At 38.0% G+C, this 24,202-nt stretch overlaps 1 protein-coding gene and 1 non-coding gene across 2 annotated transcripts in view; one reads left to right on the forward strand and one right to left on the reverse strand.

Moving 5' to 3' along the window:
• Window positions 1-24,202, forward strand: part of CERKL (CERK like autophagy regulator) — a 104,005-nt gene that overhangs the window by 70,516 nt on the left and 9,287 nt on the right. Inside the window, exons 3-11 of the mRNA XM_037044346.1 lie at window positions 832-963; window positions 7,357-7,420; window positions 13,222-13,364; window positions 18,925-18,999; window positions 19,768-19,945; window positions 20,026-20,085; window positions 20,665-20,690; window positions 20,784-20,892; window positions 22,948-23,044. Of these exons, the coding sequence (XP_036900241.1) occupies window positions 832-963; window positions 7,357-7,420; window positions 13,222-13,364; window positions 18,925-18,999; window positions 19,768-19,945; window positions 20,026-20,085; window positions 20,665-20,690; window positions 20,784-20,892; window positions 22,948-23,044 (884 nt within the window). The remainder of the gene's footprint in view (window positions 1-831; window positions 964-7,356; window positions 7,421-13,221; window positions 13,365-18,924; window positions 19,000-19,767; window positions 19,946-20,025; window positions 20,086-20,664; window positions 20,691-20,783; window positions 20,893-22,947; window positions 23,045-24,202) is intronic.
• On the reverse strand, window positions 16,601-16,809 carry LOC118986093 (small nucleolar RNA U3). The gene has a single exon (XR_005066307.1). It is a non-coding gene; the product is annotated as a small nucleolar RNA U3 (small nucleolar RNA).

Consider the following 24,202-nt stretch of genomic DNA (forward strand, 5'->3'; position numbering starts at 1 on the left):
CCTGGCCTTGTGACAGCAACTTACCCGGAAGTGGTCATCAGCTTTCTTTTGGCTCCTCTGCCCCTTCTGCCCCTTCCTAACAACAGAAGATTTGCTTGCACCTGCTCCAACTGGGTTCTGAGGGATAAACATCTTGTGAGCCCAGAAAATTGTAGTATCAAATCTCAGCCCCAACTGTGGGGCGGCACTATCATCAAATCCCTGCTGAGAGGGGTTGCTATCCCAGTTCCCTGGGGAAGAGTCCTTTTCCCCTGGCCCCTTGTCAGGCTTGAACTTCGACCTAAGATCTCTATTTAGCTCCCAGCATGCATTGCTCCAGCTCCTGGCCCTGACCCGGGGCTGCATGCTCTCTCCTCCACCCCACAGGTCAGGCCTGGGTAGCCTTGAGGTCACCAGAATGCCCTGTTCCAGTTATGAGCACATTTATCCAAGGAAAGGAAATAGACTTTTCTATTCGTTATAGCCCTCTGCTTTTCTCCCCAGAAACAAATGCTAAAGGAACATTTGATGTATGATTTGTGATTTGGTAAATATATAAAAACATTGCCTAATATTCACAAAGTTTATTTCATTCACATCTTCCTTCATAAATTAAATGCTTTGTTATAACTCATAATTTATGTTAAGAGGGATACTTCTGTTTTATTAGTAGGAAATATAAATGTTTAAATCTAATGCCATTTTTAGGAAAACTCATAAGAATTTCAAATAAAGAATACAAACACTATTTAAATAGCCATATAACATTCTAATTGGACTTAGTATGTGGTTTTAAAGGGAATTAAAAAATGCTGGCAGAAACTCTCACTTTGCCTTCATGCTTGCCTCTAGGTTTTTCAAACAGACCAACGTCATTAAAAATACTCCTTAATCCCCAAAGCCACAAAAGAGAAGCCACCCACGTCTATTATGAGAAGGTTGAACCCCTGTTGAAGATTGCAGGAATAAAGACGGATGTAACAAGTAAGTTATTTTTCAGAATATAATTTTGCCATGTGAAAAAAGTATGCTTAAGGAAGCAAAATAACCTGAATTTGTTCTTAATCTAAATTTAAGACACTACAGAAATACCTAATGATCTTCTAAGTGTTTCTATAACCTGTACCGCAGCCAGCTTCAGGATTATAAATTTAATTGCTTTTTTCTTTTTGTGATATTTTGTTTAGAATATTAGTATTTTCTCTTTAAAACATTTGCCAGACTTGTAAAATTATTAAGTATCACTTTAAAGGGAGTGATACATTTTTCGACATTTTCATTGACATGTTTGCTGTTGACACGTTATTTGGGTAGTTTGGCAAGCAGTTGATTTTTGCTCACGTACGTGTTTGATGCCTTTCCATGGAATCCTTCATTAGGTGGTTTTTGTTCTGACTCTGACCCCTGCTGGTTAGGTCAAACTAAGCACTGAACTGCTAGTTTTAGGTGAATTTAGAGAGGGCAGAAGCTTAGATCCATTGTCTCAAATGAGACAGGTGCTTAGGTTAGTACCCAGGAAAATAGAAGGTTGCTATTTCTGAAGTTAATAAGAAGAAAGTTAGTAAAATAATCTTCAACTTTTGAATATGGTGATCAAATATCTTTTTTTTTTTGAGACAAGACTATTTTTCCCACAGGGAGGGTGGACTGAGAAGGAGGGTGCATGCTATTGGTAATCACACCTCAATTTTTCTGGTTCTTTCTCTATGTAGCTTTGCTACATAGCATTTATAGCATGTTTTAATTTATGAAGAGCACTGAGTAATGAGCCCACTCAGGAGACAAGACCAGAGTGTGTGTGGGATTTCCAATCTCAGGTACAAATTCCTGGAGACGGGGCCCAGAGCCCCTGGCTTTGCTCAGCAGCAGGGAAGGGGTCTCACAATGTTCCTAAGGTTAGTGAAGCCCGCACCCCATGACTTTATGAACTGGGGTAGAAGGAAGTTTCTAAAAATAAGAGAAAAGGCATCTATCTACGACAGGGGAAGTTCAAGAGAAACTACCATAAAAAACACAAAGGAATTTCTGAATTAAAATAAAATGGTAGTGTAGGAGTTAAGCTTTCATCTTTGTGGCTCTTGGTTTAGGTGATTTGTAAGAAAAAGAAACCATTCAGATCTATCATTCCTTCCCACGAAGGTGTTCAAAGACTGGCCAAAAGGCAAGTTTGAAATTCATGTTAGGATGAGACAATTAGAAGTGGAGTAAACTTACTGGCAAACTCAATTACGTTGTTTTTGTTTCACTTTGTTTTAGTTTAATATCCAGTTTTACATGGATATGAGTGTATATTATTCAGTTCAAGAAGCTCCTGTTGACTGGTTTGTGTTAAACACTATGCAGAATGCAAGGTGAATAAGCTACATTGCCTGCTTTTGAGTGACCTGTAGTTTATTAGAGAGTCAAATAGAGATTTAAAGTAAATATAATGGGGATGACATAAAAGAGCTATGGAGTCTGAAAGGGTGATATTGATTTTTATCAGAAGACTCAAAGTATTTGAACTGGGCAGCTCTCGAGTGTCAGAGGAGGCAAGTAACGGTTCTCGGAGCAGAGGCAGTGAAAGGAAAGTGAGGGAAGGAAGGCAAGCCAGCCGGCACGTACCAGCAGGCTGTGTGTGTGTTGGACCCACGATATATCCTGGGTGTTCTTTCCCTCTACCTCTCAGTTTTGACTTCCCCTTTGATCGGGTCTGTTCCATCATCATAAAATGGTTGCTTGTGGATTGGATTTTTCTTTATTCAAATGTAGTAGGGTGAAATTTGAATAAATCTCACAATATGTATTTGAATAAATATGTATGTGAGAGATCCACCATGCTTTAATCTTGAACAAGGATTCTAATTTCTTCCTTTTAGTTTGACATAGAGTGTGTATGCCCAACCGGGAGCAATCACTCTCTTGACTATCCATAACCTTCCCATAGGCTGAAGGTGGTACCTCATTTTCCTGAAGGCTGAGAATACCGAGCTGAATCCGGGTTCTAGTAGGGAGGTAAAGTGGGCAGATGGGCTTCTGGAAAGGCTCCCAGCAGCGTACACTGGAGGAAGTCTGCGGCCAGATGATGGATGGATCTTTATGCTACACTCAGAAGTCTGGTCATCAGACATTGATCTGGAGCTGGTATAAACTTTTTATCATAGTGTTGCAATCTGGTTTAGCAGAAAGGGTTCTGCCAGAAGAACAGGAAGCAGACAGGAAGAGAGACAGATGCAAGGAATAGAAACTGGTACAGAAGTCTGACGTGAGGCAGAGATAATGATGGGAATGTGGTTTCCTTCTTTAAAAGGTTGTATTGGAGAGACAAATGGGATGTTCAAGGGCTTTCTCTCCCCTAAATTTGTTAATGTTATTGCATGTTGTTTAGTTTGATGTAAAATAAAATTAGAATATTACATGAAGCAAATTTAGAGTCTGCCTATTTGTGCAGAACACCTCATTATCAGTTGCCTAACACTCCTCCTACAGGCAAAATTATGAAATTGCATCATTTACTTATAGGAGCATTTCAGGATAGATATTGGCTAAATATTTATATAAAAATGTTTTGTATTTTGTGAGAAAGACTGAACAAACACATGGATACTTGAAAAGTTTTAGAATCCTCCTGCGTATTTACAGGCTATAGTTTTGTACTTTGAATAAAGTCATATATTTGAAGCTGCCCTTTATATTATGAAGTGCTGTGGAAATGTCATAATGCTGTGCATTTCAGTTTCATAAAGTTGGGTAATGGTCAGGTTCAATTGGCACTTCATTTGAAAGAATAATTATCTTCAAGAGTAAAACAGAAAGAGCATATACTTTCTGCATGTCCAGTGTGATTATTACTGTTTTAGTGTATCTTGTGGACATTGCCGAGTCCAAATGGAATTTGAATTACATAATACATTCTATACAGTGATTAATTCATTAGAAGATAGTGCTATACAAATGAGGCAGGATTTGAAAAACTATAGCTAGATATATTCATTTAACTTTTTCTATGAATTTCTTTTAAACAGCTCATCTCATTCATACAAATACACTTACTCCCTTCACTGTGCCTGTGCTGAAACCCCGTTGTTTTTATTTCACTTTGTTTTAGTTTAATATCCAGTTTTACATGGATATGAGTGTATATTATGAGTGTATATGCGTCCCATCTTCTGTATAAGAGTCATTGAGATATTTGAAAACAGATAGAGAAACTATCCTTCATCTCCCTTGTTCGAGACAGGCAATTCTCTCTCCTTCAGTCAATCTTTGTGTTAACAAAGGACTGCTAACTTGTGTCATGCTCATTGTCATTACTATGGTCAAAGATACTTCTCCAAATGCAGCTTTGATCTTTGCCAGCTCAGGGCCCATGGGAGTGCCCAGTTTGTCACCAGATAATTTTTACTTCCTGTCTGGCCCTGGGCAGAATTGTCAAGAAAGTGAAGTTTATTGTCACTTTCTTCTTTCTCCCTCCTTGCGTCTAACTCTTACTGACTCTCCTCTTTGAATTTTTTCCCTTTGATTCTTTGTATTTCTGACTGAAACCTTCTCTTCTTTGAAGATGCCTCCTGTTACTCCTTATACCACCCAGTAGAAAGCGAGGCAATATTAAGAAAACTGAGTCACAAAAGATGTTAGCAGGCTGAGGCATTTACTCACTTCTATTTTACCTGCTTCTGATTAAAATTCTGGGTAGTAGATATTCTTGCATCATAGCCAGCTAACGAGAGAAAATCCTAGGTGAAGAGTTCTCATTATCCTTTAAATAATTGTGGATGTAAATGACCAATCCCATTTGTAATAATCAGATGCCAGTTAGGAAGTTAGAACTTTATCCCTGGGGACAGTGAGAGTCATGAATGGAGTTTATGTTGGGAAGTAATATGATTAAGTATACATTTGAGAAAGGTCATTCCAGCTAGAGTGGGATAAAGGTTGCAGAGAGCCGGGAGAGGAGGCTGTTGCCATCTACACATTAAAGAGGGTGGTGACTATATATAGGGCATTGGCTTGGGGAATGTTGGGGTGCTGCAGCATAATTAAAGCCAGAAGCGACTGACCTTGACCGTGCAGTGGTTGTGGAGAGTGAAGGAGGGCATAATCTAGGAAGAAGTCATTTTCCTGTCTTGGGCAATAGGGAGTGCATTGTGGAGCACAAATGGAACAATATAGTTGAGAAAAAATGTATTTAAATGTGAAAATGATGGATTCCTTTTCTAGTTTACTAAGTTTCAAGCACCTACAAGACAGGAAAGAAAATAACATCTCAGCATTCAATCCGATTATATAGTTTTATCACCAGACCAAAAAAGGTGTCCTTAAATCCAAATGAAATTGCTTGATTTTGCTTCAGCCCATTTTCTCATCAACATTCAATATCAACCTCAAGACATTACTCTCTTCCACCTTTGTCAACCTGGGGAAGTAATATTTGAACTGAAGGTAAGGATGGGGCATCCCAGCAGTGAAAACCATGTTTGAAGACGGGGAAATAACAGCCTGTGAATTTCCTGTGTGGAAGGGGTATAGGGTATGAGCCTCATTGGAAAGGGACAGATGAAAGAGGAGGCCAGAAACTTTGTGGAAGCGCGTTTGCCCCGTGGTCCACTCTTTATGTTCATTTGGAGTAGCATGATTTGGATCTCGCGTTTTCCGATTCCAGAGCTCACAATATCCCATCTAAATATGTATTTTGACTCCCACTATATCTAAATAGTAGTCCAGATTACTCTCTCATTTCCCCCTACATTATTTTTCTTTATAATCACCTATTACTACTTAATATTGTATGTTTAAAAATTAGTGTACATTGTCTTTCTCCAAAATGCCCTGAGGTCAAAGACTTTATTCATTTTGTCCTAATATATTGTGATCAGTCTTGTTTCATCTTTTCTGTCTCTTTCTTCCAGCTGTGTGATTTTATTTAACTTATATACAATGTCACTTAAAAATTATTCTTCTTGAGTAATTTCCGTCAGTGTATAATCACATTCCACCTGCAAGATAAAGGGAAAAATGAAGTATTATTTCATATTGTACCTAAAAGGGCATTCAGCCATGACATAATTTTGAAGCTAATTTTGCACCTTTAAAATGTAGCTTGGGTTTGAAAAGCTTTTCCGAAGTAAGCTTTAGTATAAAAGCAAGGCTTGATAAGCTGATTCTCAGCATAACTATTTCTTCATAATATTCTTAATTATTTTTAATGTGTGTATGTACATATTTTATTATTTCGCATTTAAGGTTGCAACTACTGACTGTGGTTATGAATAAATGATCAATATGAAATCATTTACGATAACTTAAACTTCCAAGCTTATCGCCTTCTTTTGAGTGGACTATCACATAGAGAGGTTTTATTCATGTCAATATAACACATTTGAATAAGCTATGGGAGAATTATAAAGAAATGCTGCTGGATACAGAGTGATTCTTTTAGACACCAAGACTAATAATTTTTAACAATATCTAAAAACATTGCAGGAAAAGCTCGAACCATGCTGGCACCAGGGACAGACAGGCATGAAAGATTAATGTAATCTTGCATATAATGATGCACATTCTTACACAAAAAATCCATCTGCAATGTCATGTCAGGCAGCAGAAATCTTTGATGGGTGGATACAGCTGGGCTGTCTCTTCTGGCAGGGCTGCCCTAGAAAATGCGAAATGTGGTTGGGATGCTTGGTGCCATCTGCAGTGTGCCAGTTTACCCTGTCTTCCCTGGCATTTACAATACTGCACAGGGCATCATAACTGTAGAGACAGCGATAGGGAGTGACAGATTCGTTTCCTCCGAGGATCCAGCTCTGGTGGGCCTGTGCCACCCTCCTCGGCGTTGGGTCTGTTGTCACTGGTGTTGGCTTTGCTTCATATTTTCACATCCAACTCCTCCTCCTCCTCCTCGTAGTCTAGCAGTTCCAGATACGCGTTCTTCTAGTATGTAAATCTTACACTAACCTTTCAACTAATTTATTCATGTAAGGTTGCCAAAGTGATTTAACATTGCCTGCTTGATGCCAGCCAATATGCCTTATTTTCAAAATACTCTTGCTCTTAGGCTTCTGATTTTTAAAGAAATGTATCTTATTTGGGGAACACTAAATGGAGAGGCACCAAGATAAATTACCCACCTGTTCTGTGTGGGATATCCCCAAATGACTTATGTAGTTGGAACGAGTATATGACCCTCTTTTACATAAGGCTATAAAAACACATCAGGCAAGTAACACTTAATCCTCTTTCTCATGATTAAAATGTAAATATTCAAGAATAAATGTTGTCTTATGACCTGACCATATGTTTTTCATATTATTTTGCCAGACCAAGTTAAAAAGTATAGATCATTCATTGTTTAAAACTTTCACTTTTTGTGTTTTTATTTATTTTTTCAAATAGTAACAGAATATGAAGGGCATGCTCTGTCACTGCTAAAGGAGTGCGAACTACAGGAATTTGATGGGTAGGTTAATATTATTAATCTATATTTGTCATGGAGCTTAATGTTATTAAATGTTTTCACTAGTTTTTAGCTATATATTTGGGACTTAAAATTTTAAGTATTTGTGATGTATGTAATTAGGCTCTATTTCTTTCATATCTGTGTAATAACAATGAATGATAATCAATTAATGACAATCATCTACTTCTCAAGATCAGGCATAGGAAAGCAGAAGGAGAAATTTAATGATAAGCCCTGGGAAACTACAGTGTACCAGCCTATACTTACCTAATGTGCATGCATTGCATCTATCGTCCTGGGGCCTTGGCTTGATCCCTGCGAGTAGGTAGAAAAGCATTGATCCCCTCTTGCAAATCTATTGAGAGTGTTAATAGCGACCCACCAGTTATTTGATTGTGATTGATTGAGGGTAAATATTTTATAAAAACACATATATTATTTTCAGAATTAACACAAGGCATTAATTTTAATTATCTTCTCTAATTTTGTGGCTACCCAATAAGTGTGTCATTCACAGTAGGCACTGGAAATTGTCGCTTGCAATACACTGCTGGAGTGTGTAGAAATTGTTCACTGAAATGCAAACATTAGAAACAACACAAGTGACTTTAATAGCTGTTTTTTTGAAAATTAGGTGAATTAGTTTGTTAAAATGGAAGATTGGTGTATAAGACAAAAACATTCTTTTGGGGAATATTTTTTTTGCAGAGGTGGGCATTTCAGAGTTTTGAAAGCATTTCATATTTTGGCAAATATGTGAATAATTTGTGTCACATGGTAATGTGCAAGGGACAAAAGAGTAATAATATCAGGAAGGGCAGTTGGGTTGTTCAACCAAAGCGAAAGAATTTACTCCTCTCAGAGAACCATTAGTCTGTTAAGGGAGTGAAGCAACCTGATCAGAATGCAACATTAGAAAGGTTGTTTTTCAAAACAACCTTTTGAAAAAAGGTGAGAAAAAAGAATAGTGGGTAAAAATGTTTGGTACATAAATTATTTTTCAAAAAGTAATTTAATACAGAGGAGTAAGTCTTGATAACAGTATTATATAAATATTGAGGATGAGACTATGAGAGGGGATTCATACTTAGAGGTAGAGATACTAATTAATAAGCTATATTGAGGAAATTATCTTGCAAGTGTATAGTCTAAGAAAGGTAATCGGGGGAATCATGCCCACTAACTACATAACCTTAATATGCTGCATAGTCCTGGAACACAGCCTCTGAGTATATGTAAGTGTGGCTGCATTTCAAATAAAGCTGTTGCTTCAAAACACGATTATATGAATAATAACAGATAGCATAGGTATTAGACCTGGCTTTGCCTTTCAGCGTTATGGAGTGTCCTGCTAAATGTAGCATCTATAAATAAGTTCCATTGGTAATTATACTTCGTGAGGACCTGGAAGAACTTTGCGGAGTGACGAAGGACCATTGTTGCTCAAGTGTGGTACGGTATTTTCTTCTTTACCTGAATCGACTTAGTCCTTGTTTATTTCACATGACAGGTGTTGGTATTTTGCAGTGTGCTCTAAACACATATAGAGGTCCTACAGTTAATACCCACACTTTTTAAAGCAAATAATTTGGCCTAACCATTATATGAATTGATTCCAGTAATTAACTGCTCTGAACTCTATGATACTGATCTATTTATGACTTATTATAATGTAAAATTTTTATTGAAAGTTATCTATCTTCTAAGAACCTTTAAAGAGATCATTTATTGCCTTAGGTTCAGCTTTTTCATTAGGAACTGGTATGGTGATTTGGGTCTTAATAAAATGGTAATTTTAATTCACACTGCTTAGAATTACATAGGTATATGAGAACAATGGAAATGGTTTCTTTAGGTACTTCTAAAGAACAAGTTTCTAACAAGTGGAACTATTTGAAAATGGAAATATTCTACATTCCCAATTTTCCTATTCCTGAACCTGTTCAAAAAAAGGTTATGTAGGAGACTTGTTTTAAATCCTCACCTGAGGATGTTTACTGTGAATTGAGAAAGGGGGAGACACACACACACACACACACACACACACAAACAAACACAGTTGTGAGAGAGAAATATCAATTGGTTGCCTCCTGTACACACCCTGATGGGATCAAACCTGAAACCTAGGTATATTCCCTGAATGGGAATTGAACCCTCAACTTTTGATTGTATGGGACGATGCTCCAAGCAACTGAGCAACCAAGCCAGGGCTATCTATATAGACGCACTTTTTGAAGAACATATATAAAAAACTCAAGGATGGGATAAGGTAACCTCAATATTCTATGGGATTTTGATGAAAGGGGGGCTATCATTCCTTCAGGAATGAGCTTGAAGCATCTCTGCCTGACTCTAGAGGAGATATTGGTAGGGAGTGGTTAGAAAATCACCTAAAGGTTTTTAGATACAGAAAGGTTAAGATCATAGAAAGATTCTACGTATATTATTCAGCAAAGCAAAAATAAAAATGATGTGGTAAGTACTGTTTAAGAAATATTATTTGCTAAGATTCCTGAGTCCCATGCTCCCATGAAGACACATCATGATATCTTTCTAAAGCCAACAGGAACAGTGTGTCAGCACTCATGACAGCTGGTGTGCAACTCGTGTGTTTGGCCAGTACTCAGACCCATTGCTACAATTTTAGGAACTGTCAGTGTCTATGTTGGCCTCTATTTATACTGGGAATGAGCAGGAAGTTTTGTAAAGGCTAAGAAAAGACTTGAAGCAATAACAGTTGACTGTTTAAGTGTGAATATGCTTAAGCCAATCTATAGCTCTTACACAATTATAAGTATACTGATATTTTTCTATTTCGTATCATGGTGTTTTTGATTTGAATTTATTGAATTATGCATTTTTTCTTCTGTTAATTTCACCATTAACTAGACCCACTATAATTTAGACATTATTTGGCTATCATTAACATTTTATCATATTGACCATGTATCACTATCTGTATCACTGAGAGCAAACTATCTCTTTTCTGAAAAAGTTTAAATGAAAAAGTCAGCAACATATTAAACGTGACAAAGATGGTATTTGTTGATAGTGAAATACACAAACATCCATTTAGAATTTTTCTTTTTACTTTTTATAAAGAGAAAAAAGATACTAGCCTCCAGTTGTATTTTTCTAGACAGAATCATTCTACTTGGGGCCATGTAAAGAAGAAATATACTTATTCTAAAAACATAAGACATGTCACATGGAAAATATTAGTTACTCTAAGGTTTATGTTTTAGGGTAACCTTTAAGTGTAGTTAACATAGCTCCTTATAAAAGGTTCATATTTCCCCCCTTTTCTTGTAGTACCCAGACTTGTGATACGTTTGTATTAAGTGCACTCCCTCAGTCGAGTAACTACATCTGGAGATGATCCTAATGATCTAGTAATAATCAACATAAATAAATGTATACCTTCCTAAGTCGTTTAACTCCATATAAGTTATACTGGTAAACTGATTTTCAAAATAGTAAAGCTCTCATAAGGCTGTATTCATTAAGTTTTTACATATAGGAAAGGAAAATAATATTTTGAATCAGAATGCAGTCTCCAAGACCAAATTGTCGTTTCAAATCCTCATTCTGTAACTTACGGTGGTACGATGTAGGAATAGTTACTCAATCTTTCAGTGTCTTAGTTTCCTAACCTGTAACTTGAATGTAAATGTATGTCTATTGCATACAGTAAATGTTCAAAATAAATGAGTTAATGTATGGTGAGTGCTGAGAACAGTGCCCTGTACAAAATAGTAGTTGTTCACTAAAGGTTACTTTATTGTTGTAATTATCATTTGTTATAGTTTCAAAATACTTATCATAGCATGTTGTTATCATAACATTTCAAATGTTTTTGTAGCAGAGCCTATTCACAGAAAGGCCATCTCTACTAATTCTAGCCATGCATTAGTAGGTACATGGTGCTGTAACTGGATGCAGAATTCCAGAGATCAGCTGTTGCCATGGTACATGGAAGAGTCAAGGTCTTTGGTACTAAGTTAGGTGCTTTGTGTGATGACTTTACATGCTCCTTTTGGGTCACACGCACCCTCAGCAAGTAGAAAGCTTGGGTCTAGACGTTGTAATTAAGTTTATAGAATTTTTGAAAATTTTATCACAAAGATCTTTAAAATCATACAAATAAGAATCAAATCAAACCTTGGCTTTCCCATTTATAAAGATGAGTCTAATGCCTGCTTTTCAGAATTCTGAGAATTTAATAGAAAAGAGCCAATGTATCATCTGACTTGAAATTGGCCTTCAGTAGATATAAATCACTATTTGCTGAATCAGTGGCCACAATGTGAATCCATGGAATCAGAAATACAGAAATACAATAATACCCAAGCCACAAATGGCCTGGGTCATATTGTATATCCTGGAGCCTCTTCTATCTGGAGTGGACCCAGATCGCCCAGGCTACACCCAGCCGTGGGGCTAAACCTCAGGCAGGTGCAGGGGCTGTCAGGCTGAGAGTAAGGTGGAGGGAGGTGATGGAAAAAGTCCCCGTAGCCTCTGGATTCACAAACTTCTGGAGCCTAGGAAGCCAGTAACCCCTGCTGATTATGGCCCACAGGTGGGTTTTTGTGGGTTTTTTTGCATATAGAGTTTTTCAATACATAGAACGCTAGTATTTACAGATTAGGAGATCTGACCTGAAACCAGAATCTGTGGCTTCCCTAGAAAAACGACAGAAGATGCGGTCCTGGAGGCCCTCCTCCCACAGGACGTGAGTGGGCGGGGACTGAGAAGTGCCTCTCCCCTTAGACTGAACAGACTCTTCCATTCTGGCTCCATCCCTGTCCACCTTGAGTTGTGACACCTGCTTTCAATAATAAAATCTTCCTTTTGTGAAAGTTGAGGTGATTTTGCTACTCACCTAAGGTTCTTTTGAATCCTTTAAATACAAATAATTATGAAACAAGTGACCGATATCTTATATACTGCTTTCATGGAGTCTCAGTTCCACACCCCTATTGTCTACTTATCATGAAATCTTAAAAAAGATTAGCAGTACCAACTAGGGTCAGAGGGTAGTAACATTGGTTGTAGATCGCCAAATAGCAGTGATGTCCAGGAGATGAAAACCAAATCAGGTTTGTTATTACTACACACATATGCTGATGATAATTAGCAGTCTCTAAAGTTAGAGCCTCGTATTTTACATGACTTTTATTGCTGTCTTTTCAAGGCTATATTGAAAATTAGCAGGATTTTATGACTTTTTGTTTGCATCAGTGAGATGAATTGCACCTCACTATTAACATAAACAAAATAAAAATGTTATGTTTTTAGATAGTAATAGAGCAAAAGGCAGGTCATATATAAATTCACATCTTCCAGTGTTCCAATACCTCTTCACCCACTTAAAATCATCCAGGTATTATATTCGTGGAGTAAACTGTGTAGAGCTAGTGCCTTCTTATCCACTGACGCATGCTAAAATGTTTGAAGGTGTGTAGTAATCACATACACAGAAAATATGAGATTTGCCTTGGCTGGTGTGGCTCAGTGAATTGAGTGCTGGCCTGCAGGCCAAAGGGTCACTGGTTTGATCCCTAGTCAGGGCACATGCCTGGGTTGCAGGCCAGGTCACCAGTAGGGGGAGCACAAGAGGCAACCACAAACTGATGTTTCCCTCTCTTTCTCCTTCCCTTCCCCTCTCTATAAACAAACAAACAAACAAACTCTTTAAAAAGTAGAATATATGAGATTAATAATTTGAAGTCTAGCTCTCGTGAATTATTATCAGTTATTTTGAAGTTTTGCATTGTTTTACCTAATTTCTTGTTTTCTAGTGTTGTCTGTGTTGGGGGAGATGGCTCTGCCAGTGAAGTAGCCCATGCTTTACTTCTCAGAGCCCAGAAGAACGTGGGCATGGAAGCAGACAGCATCCTGACTCCTGTCCGGGCACAGCTCCCCCTCGGCGTCATACCAGCAGGCAAGGGAATGGCCAGGGATGTGCCGAATGGAGCCTCTCCTTCTGTCCTCCCTGTTTTGCATCCTAGCCTAGGCAGTGTAACAGAGTTAAATTAAATGCATAGACTGAGCCTGAAAGACCTAGTGTGGCATCTCTACTAGCAAGTGTGAGACTTGGACACTTTATTTAATTTCTTTGAGCCTCATTTTCCTAATCCGTGAAAGGGAGAAAACCCATGTAGCGATCACCTAGTTAGTTACAAGACTTTCATAGTGCTGAATTAGGTGGTACGTGCAGAGGGTCTTATACGTAGTGAACAGATCAGTAAATGGGATTATTGTTGTTCTACCTTTCCATATAAAGGTCTGATGATCACGTAGTCCCAGATAATGGAATTTTAAAACAGGGCCATTCTGCTCAAATGGTTTATAATTCATATGAGGCAGAAATGTGGTAATCCCTGTAGTTCAAGTATAAGCAGATAACCCTGAAAACACCAAGGGATTTATTCTGACTGCTGTCTCCTCAGCAATTAGGATACAGTGTGACACAGTGAACACCCCATCATTAAGTTTAATTAAGTGAGTGAATGTAAAGACAGTGTGATAGAGTAAGTAACAGTTGAATGAAGCCTGAAAATGGGTCGATAGGATCTGGCCTGAAAAGAGGGAGAATGAGTTTTTTTGTTTTTGTTTTTCTTTTGTTTTGTTTCATTTTTGCCTGCAAAAGTAATAAATACCAAGGCAAAACCCAGGAGTGCTGAGGAATAGCAAATGGCCCCTTTGTCGGGTGACAAGAATGTCAAACAAGCCCCACACTGTGGTGGCTCCTGGATTCCACTGGAAGGCGTCTGAGTGGGGCCTGATAAACAGTGGAGGACAATGGGAGGCTCAGGGTGGGGAGCAGCCTGCTGGGCACCTGTTCCGGGAAGACTGGTGATTAGGGGAAGGGAGCAGGAGAACTCGGGGGTCAGAGGCAGGGACAACGGCTGGAGCGCACAGGCCTCCAGAAGGGAGGAAAACGTCTTTTGCAAGTTTATGATGCTCTATGGGTCACTTCTCAATTTAAAATTACTCTTTAAACAAACAATAGTAAAGGACAGTGATTATTTCTTTTCATTAAAAATAAAAATCAGACCTTATCTCTAAAGAAAAGCAGAGCTATCATTTCCTACGAAAATGATGCACATGATTGAAAAAAGTCAGTGTTTTATTTATTTAATAATCACATTCATTTAGTGTCAATTTCAGTATACTTAGTGTTGACAAAGAACAAAAGATGGACAGATGTTCCTTTAGAGTATAAAGTCTGTCACACAAACGAGAATTTACAAGGATATTCGGGTACACCCTGATAACTGTGAGACATATAGAGAAAAGCCTGTGGTGGTCTTGAAGTAGAAGAGAACAAGATAACCTGAACTCTGAAAGGAAAAATAGAAGATGCATTTCGGGCCAGCCACATTGACCAAAAAGGTCATTTTGTGCCATTTTAGTAACTCTGTCTGTAACGGTGGAACTGTGTCAGCATTTCCTCTGTGCACAGTGGTTGCACTTGGATCACCGTCTTTCTTCATTGCTCCTGAGGTCGTGTGTGAACTCCTGAGCATTAAAAGTGGCAAGATGGGTGTCCCCACAGGTACGCTTTTGACATAAAGTGAATTGTTAGCTGGAAAAACTGGTGGCTATGCTTATCTTGTTAATATGCAACTTAGATTTTATAAAGGAGCAGCATCAAGTTTTATGCACTTTAGTGTATCTCTGATTTTGAAAACATTTTCTATATAGGGTGGATATGTAGAAATGCCAACTAAATACCTATTGTTTAGAAGATACAGCCTGTTGCCAGAACTCTGGTTGCTGTCTAGGAGCTCCAGCTTACGGATTCCATCAAACAGGAGGAGGGAGTCATGTGCAGGCTGTATTTAACAGGAGGGCTCTGTGCCTACTAGTGAGAACAAGAGCTAGGCAGGAAGTTTCTAAGCTGAACATAGAAGACAGTTTGCCTTTGAAGCCATTTGCCTCCTGGAGAGAGACACCCAGAGGGATAGTCTTTAGTAAATTACTGCACTGAGCCAGCAGACTAAGCTGCTGAATTATGGTCAGATTCAAATGGATCAGATGTGGAGAAGCCTATATTTGAACTGCTGGCCATTAGCAGTGGTGTTTGTTGCTATGGGAACTGGTGCTAAGGAACTATACAGAGAGACTCAGATTAAAGGGTATGCGTGCAGGGTGTGGGTTGGGGGAGAGGATGGAGAAAAAAGCCTGAGAGGACATAAAAATTTTTAAAAACCAATCCAGTTGTTGTAAAACAAGGCCTAATCCACATAGCGATCCTGCAAACCATATATTCCTATAGTTCGCATAAATAAATTCATGCTTTCCAATTAATTTGAGGAAAATAAAATATTGCTATGGGACTGTTAATTTCTATGATATTTCGGGCATAGAACCAAAGTGTAGGTGCAGTCTTCGTGAGGATTTTAGATATGCTTGACTAGGAAGTCATTACATCACATTTATCTGTTTAGATGTGGGAGACATTAACGGCCTTATGAATATTCATGGTGTCTGGTTAATTAAGTTAATTGTTCTGCAGAAGTGCACACTTCCAAGGACAATTTTTTTTTCCTTTTTCTTTTTGCCTCTGTGGCTTCTGCCTGGTACTTGTCTCAGTCAAGCTTTACAGGACCAGCTACTTCTGTCCTTACGTTGCGTTTGTCGCGTTTTTACCGTGTGGGAATGTGGTGGTGAGTGAGCAGATGCTGGTGGTGTTCAGAAAAACCACTTTGCAGGCTAATTAGAATGTTTACCTTGAGGTAGAACATTTATAGCTTTTGTGAGAATGCTAAAATTACATAGTTATTTGTGTGAGCAGTGTTCTTTTGGCTTGTAGGCATCTTTAAGATAGATCATATCTTGTTTCAGGAAATTGGACTCTATCTTTTAGATTATCCAAATAAAAATATAGAGCAGTTTCTGGTCTTCCAATTTTACATCCCCTTTCCTTGTGAACTTTTCCTCCCCCCCCATTGGACGTCATTTATTTTTTAATTTTTTAAAAAATATTTTAATTAGTTTACAGTCAGTATTATTTTATGTTAGTTTCAGGTGTACAGCATAGTGATTAGACTATCATACACTTTACAAAGTGTCCCCCCTGATTTTTCCAGGACCCAATTGGTACTTTACATACTTACTACAATATTATTTCTTTTTAGTTTAGAATCTAAAATACCATTTTTTTTTTAGAGAACACACTCAGACTGTGTTCTCTCCCTCTTACTCTTCCAAAGGAAGAGGATCATCAATAGTTATTGGCAGTTGCAAAAGCAGCCCCAAAAGCCAGCTTCACGCTCCGGAGGGAACACTGCGCCTCCTCCTCGTGGTTTCGGGTGCTCTTCACGGTCAGAGAAACCTCTCTAGTAACGAACTATAGAAACAACCCCTGAAAGTATAGTCTTTAAAATACCATTCTTAAAGATTAAGGTACAAGTTGATTAGAGTAGAAAATGACTAAAATAATTTTCTGACTTCTGGTCATGCCTGTCCTAACTGCCAAGCTGCATGGAATGAAGGAACAGTTGTAAGTTGCAAAGCCTGAGAAGCCATGGAAGTAGCAGAGTGACCTGTGGCATTCTAAAAGTACGTGTGCGTGGGCATGCTTTGCATCGCTCAGACTCACAGGGAATAAACAGTCTTTATTGTTTGAGTCATGATATGTGTCATTCTCTATTGCACATGACAACATTACATTATGCTTTTTAATAACCTTTCTAGAGGAATGTTTTTATGACCATTCCTAATTAACCATGGTAATGGCGGAAATGGGTTTCAAGGAGTACTGTAATCCATTGATAATCCTAAATATCTCACTCTAATTATATAGCCCCCTCCAAAACCTTTACCATAAATCTGACTGGGAAGAAAAGTGCATTGATTTGTTTCCTCCCCCCACCTCCCCAGTCCGGATTCATTAGCAGTTAGATGGCCAGGGGCAGGCTGTAGAGGGTCAAAGGATTATTGGAAGGGACTCCGTATCTTAGTCCTGCGTAAAGATCCACAGAGTAACAGGTTTCTGGGCCCCTTGTCCTCAAACCTTAGCGTGCATGGAGATCACCTTGTGGACCTGCTAAAACAGAAACACCTACCTGGGCCTTACTCCCAGACATTCCACTTCAGGGGTTGTAGGTAGAACCCAGAAATTTGTCTCTTTAATAAGTTCCCTGGACCATGGATTCTAGAAGAGTGCCTCTCCAGGTTAATGCGAATGCGCATCACCTGAGCGTCTTACACAATGCAGACTATCTTGAGAGTCGGTCTTTTTAAGCACCAAGGTACTGTCATTGCTGCTGGACTCTGGGCCATGTTCTTGGTAACCAGGGTCACAGCATAACTTGCCTTTTGATCCAGGATTCAGAACCAGTTTACCAATTGTTTAAGGTGGATTTTTTTTCTTTGCATTGCTGTTGTTAGAGGTCTGGACATCATTCATGCTTAGGCAGATCCCTAATGATTATTATTATTTTAATGCCGGTCTTGGTTGATACTGTCTGAGTTACCTCCACTTCTCTGACAGAGCAGCCCAAGCCCACATCGGTTCACAGTGACACAAACCGCACAGGCTAGCATACGCTCCCACATGAATGTTCCTGGTTCACAAGACAAGTCTTGGCCTTGAAAGTCATGGTACATAAAACATCCACGTTTTCACAGCCCTCAGTGATTACTGGATTTCTTTCTCATATTCTGTAATTGAAGAAAACTTGTAGCTTCTTAATTTGAAATGCTTTTTACCTCCTGGGAATGGTATGTGCCCTTCAGAACCAGGCCTTTACCCTAAGATAACATAAATGCTATGAGACATAAATGCTATAGGGGCTGACTTGAGAGAGCTCTTTTCTTCTGTAGGTGGGAAAAATTCATGCAGATTTTAGGTTTTTGTATCCTAATGCTTACAGAAATCATAACAGAAATCTATAATGTTTCAATCCAGATTTTCACACCATAGCATGTACCATGGAATTAAATAATTTCTTCACCTAGGATACCACATGTCAGATAATAAAGGGGAATCCCTGTTTGGATGAGAGCTTCCCTCTGAGATTCAGTAAATGTATTTAAAGCACGTCTTCTGTACTTGGTAGTGATTTTGTATAGTTTTCTTAGTTGTTTTTTGGATTTTCATGATTTGTGTATTTATGCCTCCGTCTCTGCCCCCCAGAGACGCCCTTCTGCTGTTGGTGCTTCTTGTAGCATAGGAGTTAGAAGCCCGTTTATTAAAGTGGGAAGGAGTAGACTGATACAGCTAGTATTTGGGGGTAGAAAACAGACACTCGTGATGGAAAAAGCTATAAGTAAGAAGATACTGTAAATGATTTTCTAACTTTTAAGCTGTTTGAAGATTAAACAGTCATTCAGTCACCATTTAGTGTGCATCTAAGCTGTGAATGTAAACATGCATTTCCATTAATTTAGCATCTGAATTTTACATAATGGCATTGTATAAAGTAGGAGCAAATGGTTAACTTAAAACATACGCTACATTGATTGTACATGTGTTACAATTGATTTGGCAGGCTCTACTAACGTATTGGCACATTCTCTTCATGGAATCGCTCACGTGGTAACTGCAACTTTGCACATTATAATGGGTAAGAATTATTTCAAAGAAGTTTGCTTTATAAGGAAGTCTTTATATTAATATAAAGAAGGATATTTTATTTCTGTCAGACTTGCCTGAGGAAAGGTAGGTTCTTTGTCTCTGCAAGCAGAGAAATGTTTGCTTAAACCCAAAAGTCAATTACGCAAAGCTTCAGTGTTTGGGTTGCCTATTTTTTTCATAATACAGATGCTAGAAATAGTAGTAAATGAAGCTATTTTATAATCTTGATAGAAAAACTGTTGCAATGATGTTTAAGTTCACAGTTTTATAACCAGGTCAAGAAAATCTGTGCACACTATTTAAGGAGAACTGTTTGACTGTACCAAGACTCCAGGGCTAGGATTATGCTATTAAAAGGGAAAAAAAGCACACAGTAACACTTTTTAGCCAGTGTACATCTGCTCGACCTTTTATTATCCCAATTGATGAAAGCATATAAACTCAAGTACAATGCAAAACTTCTGTTAAATCTAAGTTTACTCTGCTTACGTACTACAACATCACTTGCTAACCATGTTTTATATGACTTACCTGCAAAACTTACTGCTTTGTGTATCTTCCCTTAGTACCTGAAAAAGTTACAAATGGAAATTGCAGTAGTTGTCAGTTAAGAGAGATGAAGAGAAAGCAAAATACTCATTATAGTATAAAGTAGCTTGAGGTCTTTTATAAGTAAATAAATATGCGGTTCTCTTCTGTGTTTGCCATTTGGACAACTGGCACCGCTGGCCGACTGACACTTACTGTAACTCTCCAGGGCATGTGCAGCCCGTGGACGTCTGCACCTTCAGCACTGCAGGCAGGCTTCTTCGCTTTGGCTTCTCCGCCATGTTTGGCTTTGGTGGAAGAACTTTGGCTCTGGCAGAAAAGCATCGATGGATGTCCCCTAACCAGCGGAGGGATTTTGCTGTCATTAAGGCACTGGCAAAACTTAAGTAAGCCTTTTTTTCCTTAAACCAAGAATTGTCTATCTCAGAATCAGTGACTGTCAGTGATCAATGTCGTTGTGTTTTAGGCCAGAGGACTGTGAAATATCTTTTTTACCGTTGAACAGCTCTCCAGATTTGCAAGAAAGGTAGGTAAACAGCTCAAAGGAATATCTACCTCTGTGTCTTTCTTTAAAGTGTAAAATAGTTTGACATTGACAACGTATTAGGCTTGTGATATTTGGTTGGTTTTCTGACAGACTAGTGAATAATACAGCATTGCAGAGTCCTGCAGGTACTAGCCGGCCAGTAGTTTGGTTTCTGTCTTCTGAAACAACCATCCGTTCTCCCTCCGTCCAACAGCTGTGTAGTGAGTGCCTAATGCACTCCGAGCACTTTGGATACATGAACCAAAAAACAGACAAGTAAACAAAACCCACAGTTTCTGTTTTCATGAGAGTTTCAGTTGAGTGTGGTATACAAACATTAATCAAGGTCACCCAAAGGAAGTACCACAGTCTTTTAAAAAAAGAAAGTAATTTTTTTTACTGCTCATACTACCTATAAGTGAATCAACACAATATAATTTAGTAATGGAATTGTTCACATATTTTTACTTATTGCCTGTCAGAAAATATTTAACATATTTAACATATAATATAGGAGTCTATGATTTTCTCATATTTAATATGTGCTGTCTTTTCTTTGTTTTGTTTTTTTATTTTTAGGAGGGCACAGGGTTCTCCCAAATCTGGTGAGTCTGAAAGTACCTCCTGGACATCCAGCCAGGTTCTGCTGGCATTTGCTCTGGTGCAGGAAGGTAACCAGTCACTGTCATTGTCTGCAGATGGCGATGCTCGGTGGCACGTGACCCAGGGGCAGTTCCTCAATGTCAGCGTTATGGCAATTCCTTGCCTGTGTTCCGTGGCACCTGGAGGGTTGGCACCTAATACCAGGTGAGTAAGCGTTTTTATTGAATCATTGATGCGTTTCTGTAAACCAAAATTTCTTTCAGAATACCCTTTCTCCCAACTCTTGGCAAGCTAGAATATTCTGAAGAGCTATTCTGTCCTTGACTGTGGAATATTAAAGATTTTAAGGAATTTGTCAGTAGAATAGGTTTCGAACAGCTGTTAAACTGAAAAACTGATCAGTTACTCTGATTTTTTGATGTCACTGAGGGTAAAATAATGTTTTTTTATTGACATGATGTTATTATGTTATTTCATGTCACTTTATTTATTTATATGTATTTGCTAGTTGTTCAGAATATTACGTTTAATTCTGGTTTCCGGTTTCAGTGCAGAAGTAAATACTCTTAGCATAAAAAACATGTATGTGTGTATCCGTGAAACCTTTAATCGAAAGAAGCATTTCAGTTAGTCTTGATCTGCATAGCAGTACATGTGAACCTACTGTCCACATTTCCTGTAAGATATCGGAGATGTTTTGTACATTGTTTCACCCACAAGATGTAGCTATTTTATGTCTGGCCCCTCCTTTTCAGTGGCTGCCCATTATTGGTCTGAAAAGACCTCTCTCCCATTCTACACTTGATCTTAGCCAAAAGGCCGAGAAGCGATACCTCTCTCCCATTCCTGTGGAGCCCAGAGGGCAGAATCATGAATGTTGTGTAATACGCGCAAATCCAGATTTTTCCCTGTAGGTGGAATAAAAGAATCACCAGTGTACTTTGGCAGCTTATAACATTATTTGAATGATTAGTTTCAAAATATTCCCTGTAAAATATTTAACCCAAATGTTTAACATATAGCAAAAATGATTGGTATTTATTATTATTATTATTATTATTATTATTATTATTTTGCTTTGGCAATTGATATGAAGGTAATAAACAGGGAAGTATCCTAAGTTAGAAAAAAAAGGATACTTTAATTAACTTATGCCAGGCACATAGGGGATGTTCTCATTATTAGTAAGTGTTGAAAAGTGGAATACAAAATGATTTTCATGCTTATGAGTAAAAATAAAATCAATTTAAAAAGGAACGTTTTGGAATTATTTTAGGCTGGGAAGAAATGGCACAGGTCAAAGGAGCATCGAACCCTGAGAGCCAGGAGCTCTGGCTCTGTGATCATTTTTCCCTTGTGTGCCTTTGGGCAAGTATCATAAACTTGGGGGCTTCTTTTCCTTCTGCATACACTGATTGAATGATGGGTAATCTCCAGGTCTCTTATAGCTGTAACCAGAGTTTCCACAAAGTTTAAAGGACTCTTTTTAAAATTTCTTTGTTGTTATCATCGGAATAACTTTATATTTGCATTGAAATTGAGCTGGCAAGTCACCTGCCCGTATTTCTGCAAATAGCCTTCTAAAGCTACATTCGTTTGTAAGCGGCTTCTTTGAAATAAATCACACACTCTAACTCTGCAGTCTCTTATTTTGAGCACAACAGTTATGCAAGATTAAAATGCTCAGTCATTTAACTGAACATGTGTGGAAGCATTTGTTTATTTTGTTTTTTGTCATCCATCCAATGGCCAGTTTGATTCCCTTTCCTGTGTCACTTGGACCTGCCCATCAATGAATATTTAGATCAATTTTAGATTTTAGATAGTGTTGAACTGTTTGTTATATATACCATTTGTACATATTAACTGTTTTATAATACGTCTTTGAAAAACATGTGGTTTCACATTTAGAATCCTTAAGTAAATACACTGGTTTTTAATTTATGTCTTGATAAAGATATCAAGATAGATTCTGTCTTGATAGACTGCATGATAGTTTATTTTATAAAAAGCCCTGAACATAAGAGCTTGCTGAGAAGGAAGTCAATTATTTAATAAAACCAATTTGAAAGACTGTGTCATTTAAAAATAACACAGCAAAATATGATTTAAGAATTTTAAATAAATTCACTATGATAATGATTTATCTAGCTTGCCTAAAACTTGTAGTAAACATTGTATTTGCTAAAAGGATTGATATAGTCATTTCTATAGTCATCTCTTAAAAACTTAATGTCAAATACAAATATTTAATTTCAGATTAAATAATGGAAGTATGGCTCTTATAATTGTACGGAACACTTCTAGACCAGAATTTATAAAACACCTGAAGAGATACGCCAGTGTTAAAAATCAGGTATAGTAAATTCTTTTTGTTTCTTATGTGCAAAGCTATTAATCATGGACAGAAATCTGCTACAAGAGTGTGCACCAAGTCCTGCCTCATAAGGAGGCCTTGTTTTCTTCCGAACATATTTTTATTCAACCTGTGCTTCCTCCAAATTTTGAAAAGCATCCACCAGGGCTAATACAGACTGACCTTTTTTGAGCTATGGCTTGGAGATTATATTTGTGTTTTTGTTTGTTTGGGTTTTTGTGCAAAGAGAAAATAGGAAATGAGTGTTAAATTGAAATATGAAGTAACTCACTGATAAGATTACCTACCAGGGATGTTCTTCAGAATGAGAAGTAGTGAAATCTGAGATTTTTAGCCTTCTTGGTTTTATGGTAGCAGAATGTCTGTACAGTTAATGACCTTTACATTCTCCTGCCTACCTTCGTGGATTGAAAGAGATGTGCAGATAAATCTATAAAAGTATACCACGTTAATACAGACATTATTTTATTCAAAACTGATGTGTGTGATGATGTTTGTAGAGACAGAGATAGATAAATAAACAGATAGACAAAATGGTTTTTCCATGGAAGGGATTTGTTTTAAAGAAAAGCAGTGACTCTTAACAATCCAAATTCTTTTGACAGATACTTTGATCCAACTATTAGGCAACTAATTTTGGAAATATGTGAATTTCTGAAATTGTGAATCTTGAAGCACATAGGCATAGTTGTGAACCCCTGAAGCCTCACATCTGTTAAAGGTATAAAACTGTGCCAGGATGCAGTTGGGGAGGGTGTGGGGGAGGGCGTGCAGCTGGGCGGAGTCGAGCTTCTGCAGACAGCACCACAAGGCTCTGGGTTCCGCCTCTTTACCATTTCCGACTTCCTTAGTAGGCAGTCCTCCTGAAGTTTCAGTTCTCTTCCACCCACGACATCGTTTGAGCAATGGGTTTGAAACAACCCACTGAAGTGCTTAGAAAATCGCATCATAAAAAGTAGAGCTAGCCCCACTTTCCTTCAACGTAAATCTCTAAGGAGACAGAGTAAACTAAAGCAAATATAAAGTAGGTTGTGAGCCTAAGTAGTGACTTTATGCATGTATGTCTTGGGAAATATAGCGACTTATTGATTTTTAAAGGAATGTATGCCTTTTTCAAAGTTACTAAACTTATAAACA

The sequence above is a fragment of the Sturnira hondurensis genome, unplaced genomic scaffold (assembly GCF_014824575.4).
Source record: "Sturnira hondurensis isolate 20B ecotype Veracruz unplaced genomic scaffold, ASM1482457v3 Scaffold0004136, whole genome shotgun sequence".
Taxonomy (NCBI): Eukaryota; Metazoa; Chordata; class Mammalia; order Chiroptera; family Phyllostomidae; genus Sturnira; species Sturnira hondurensis.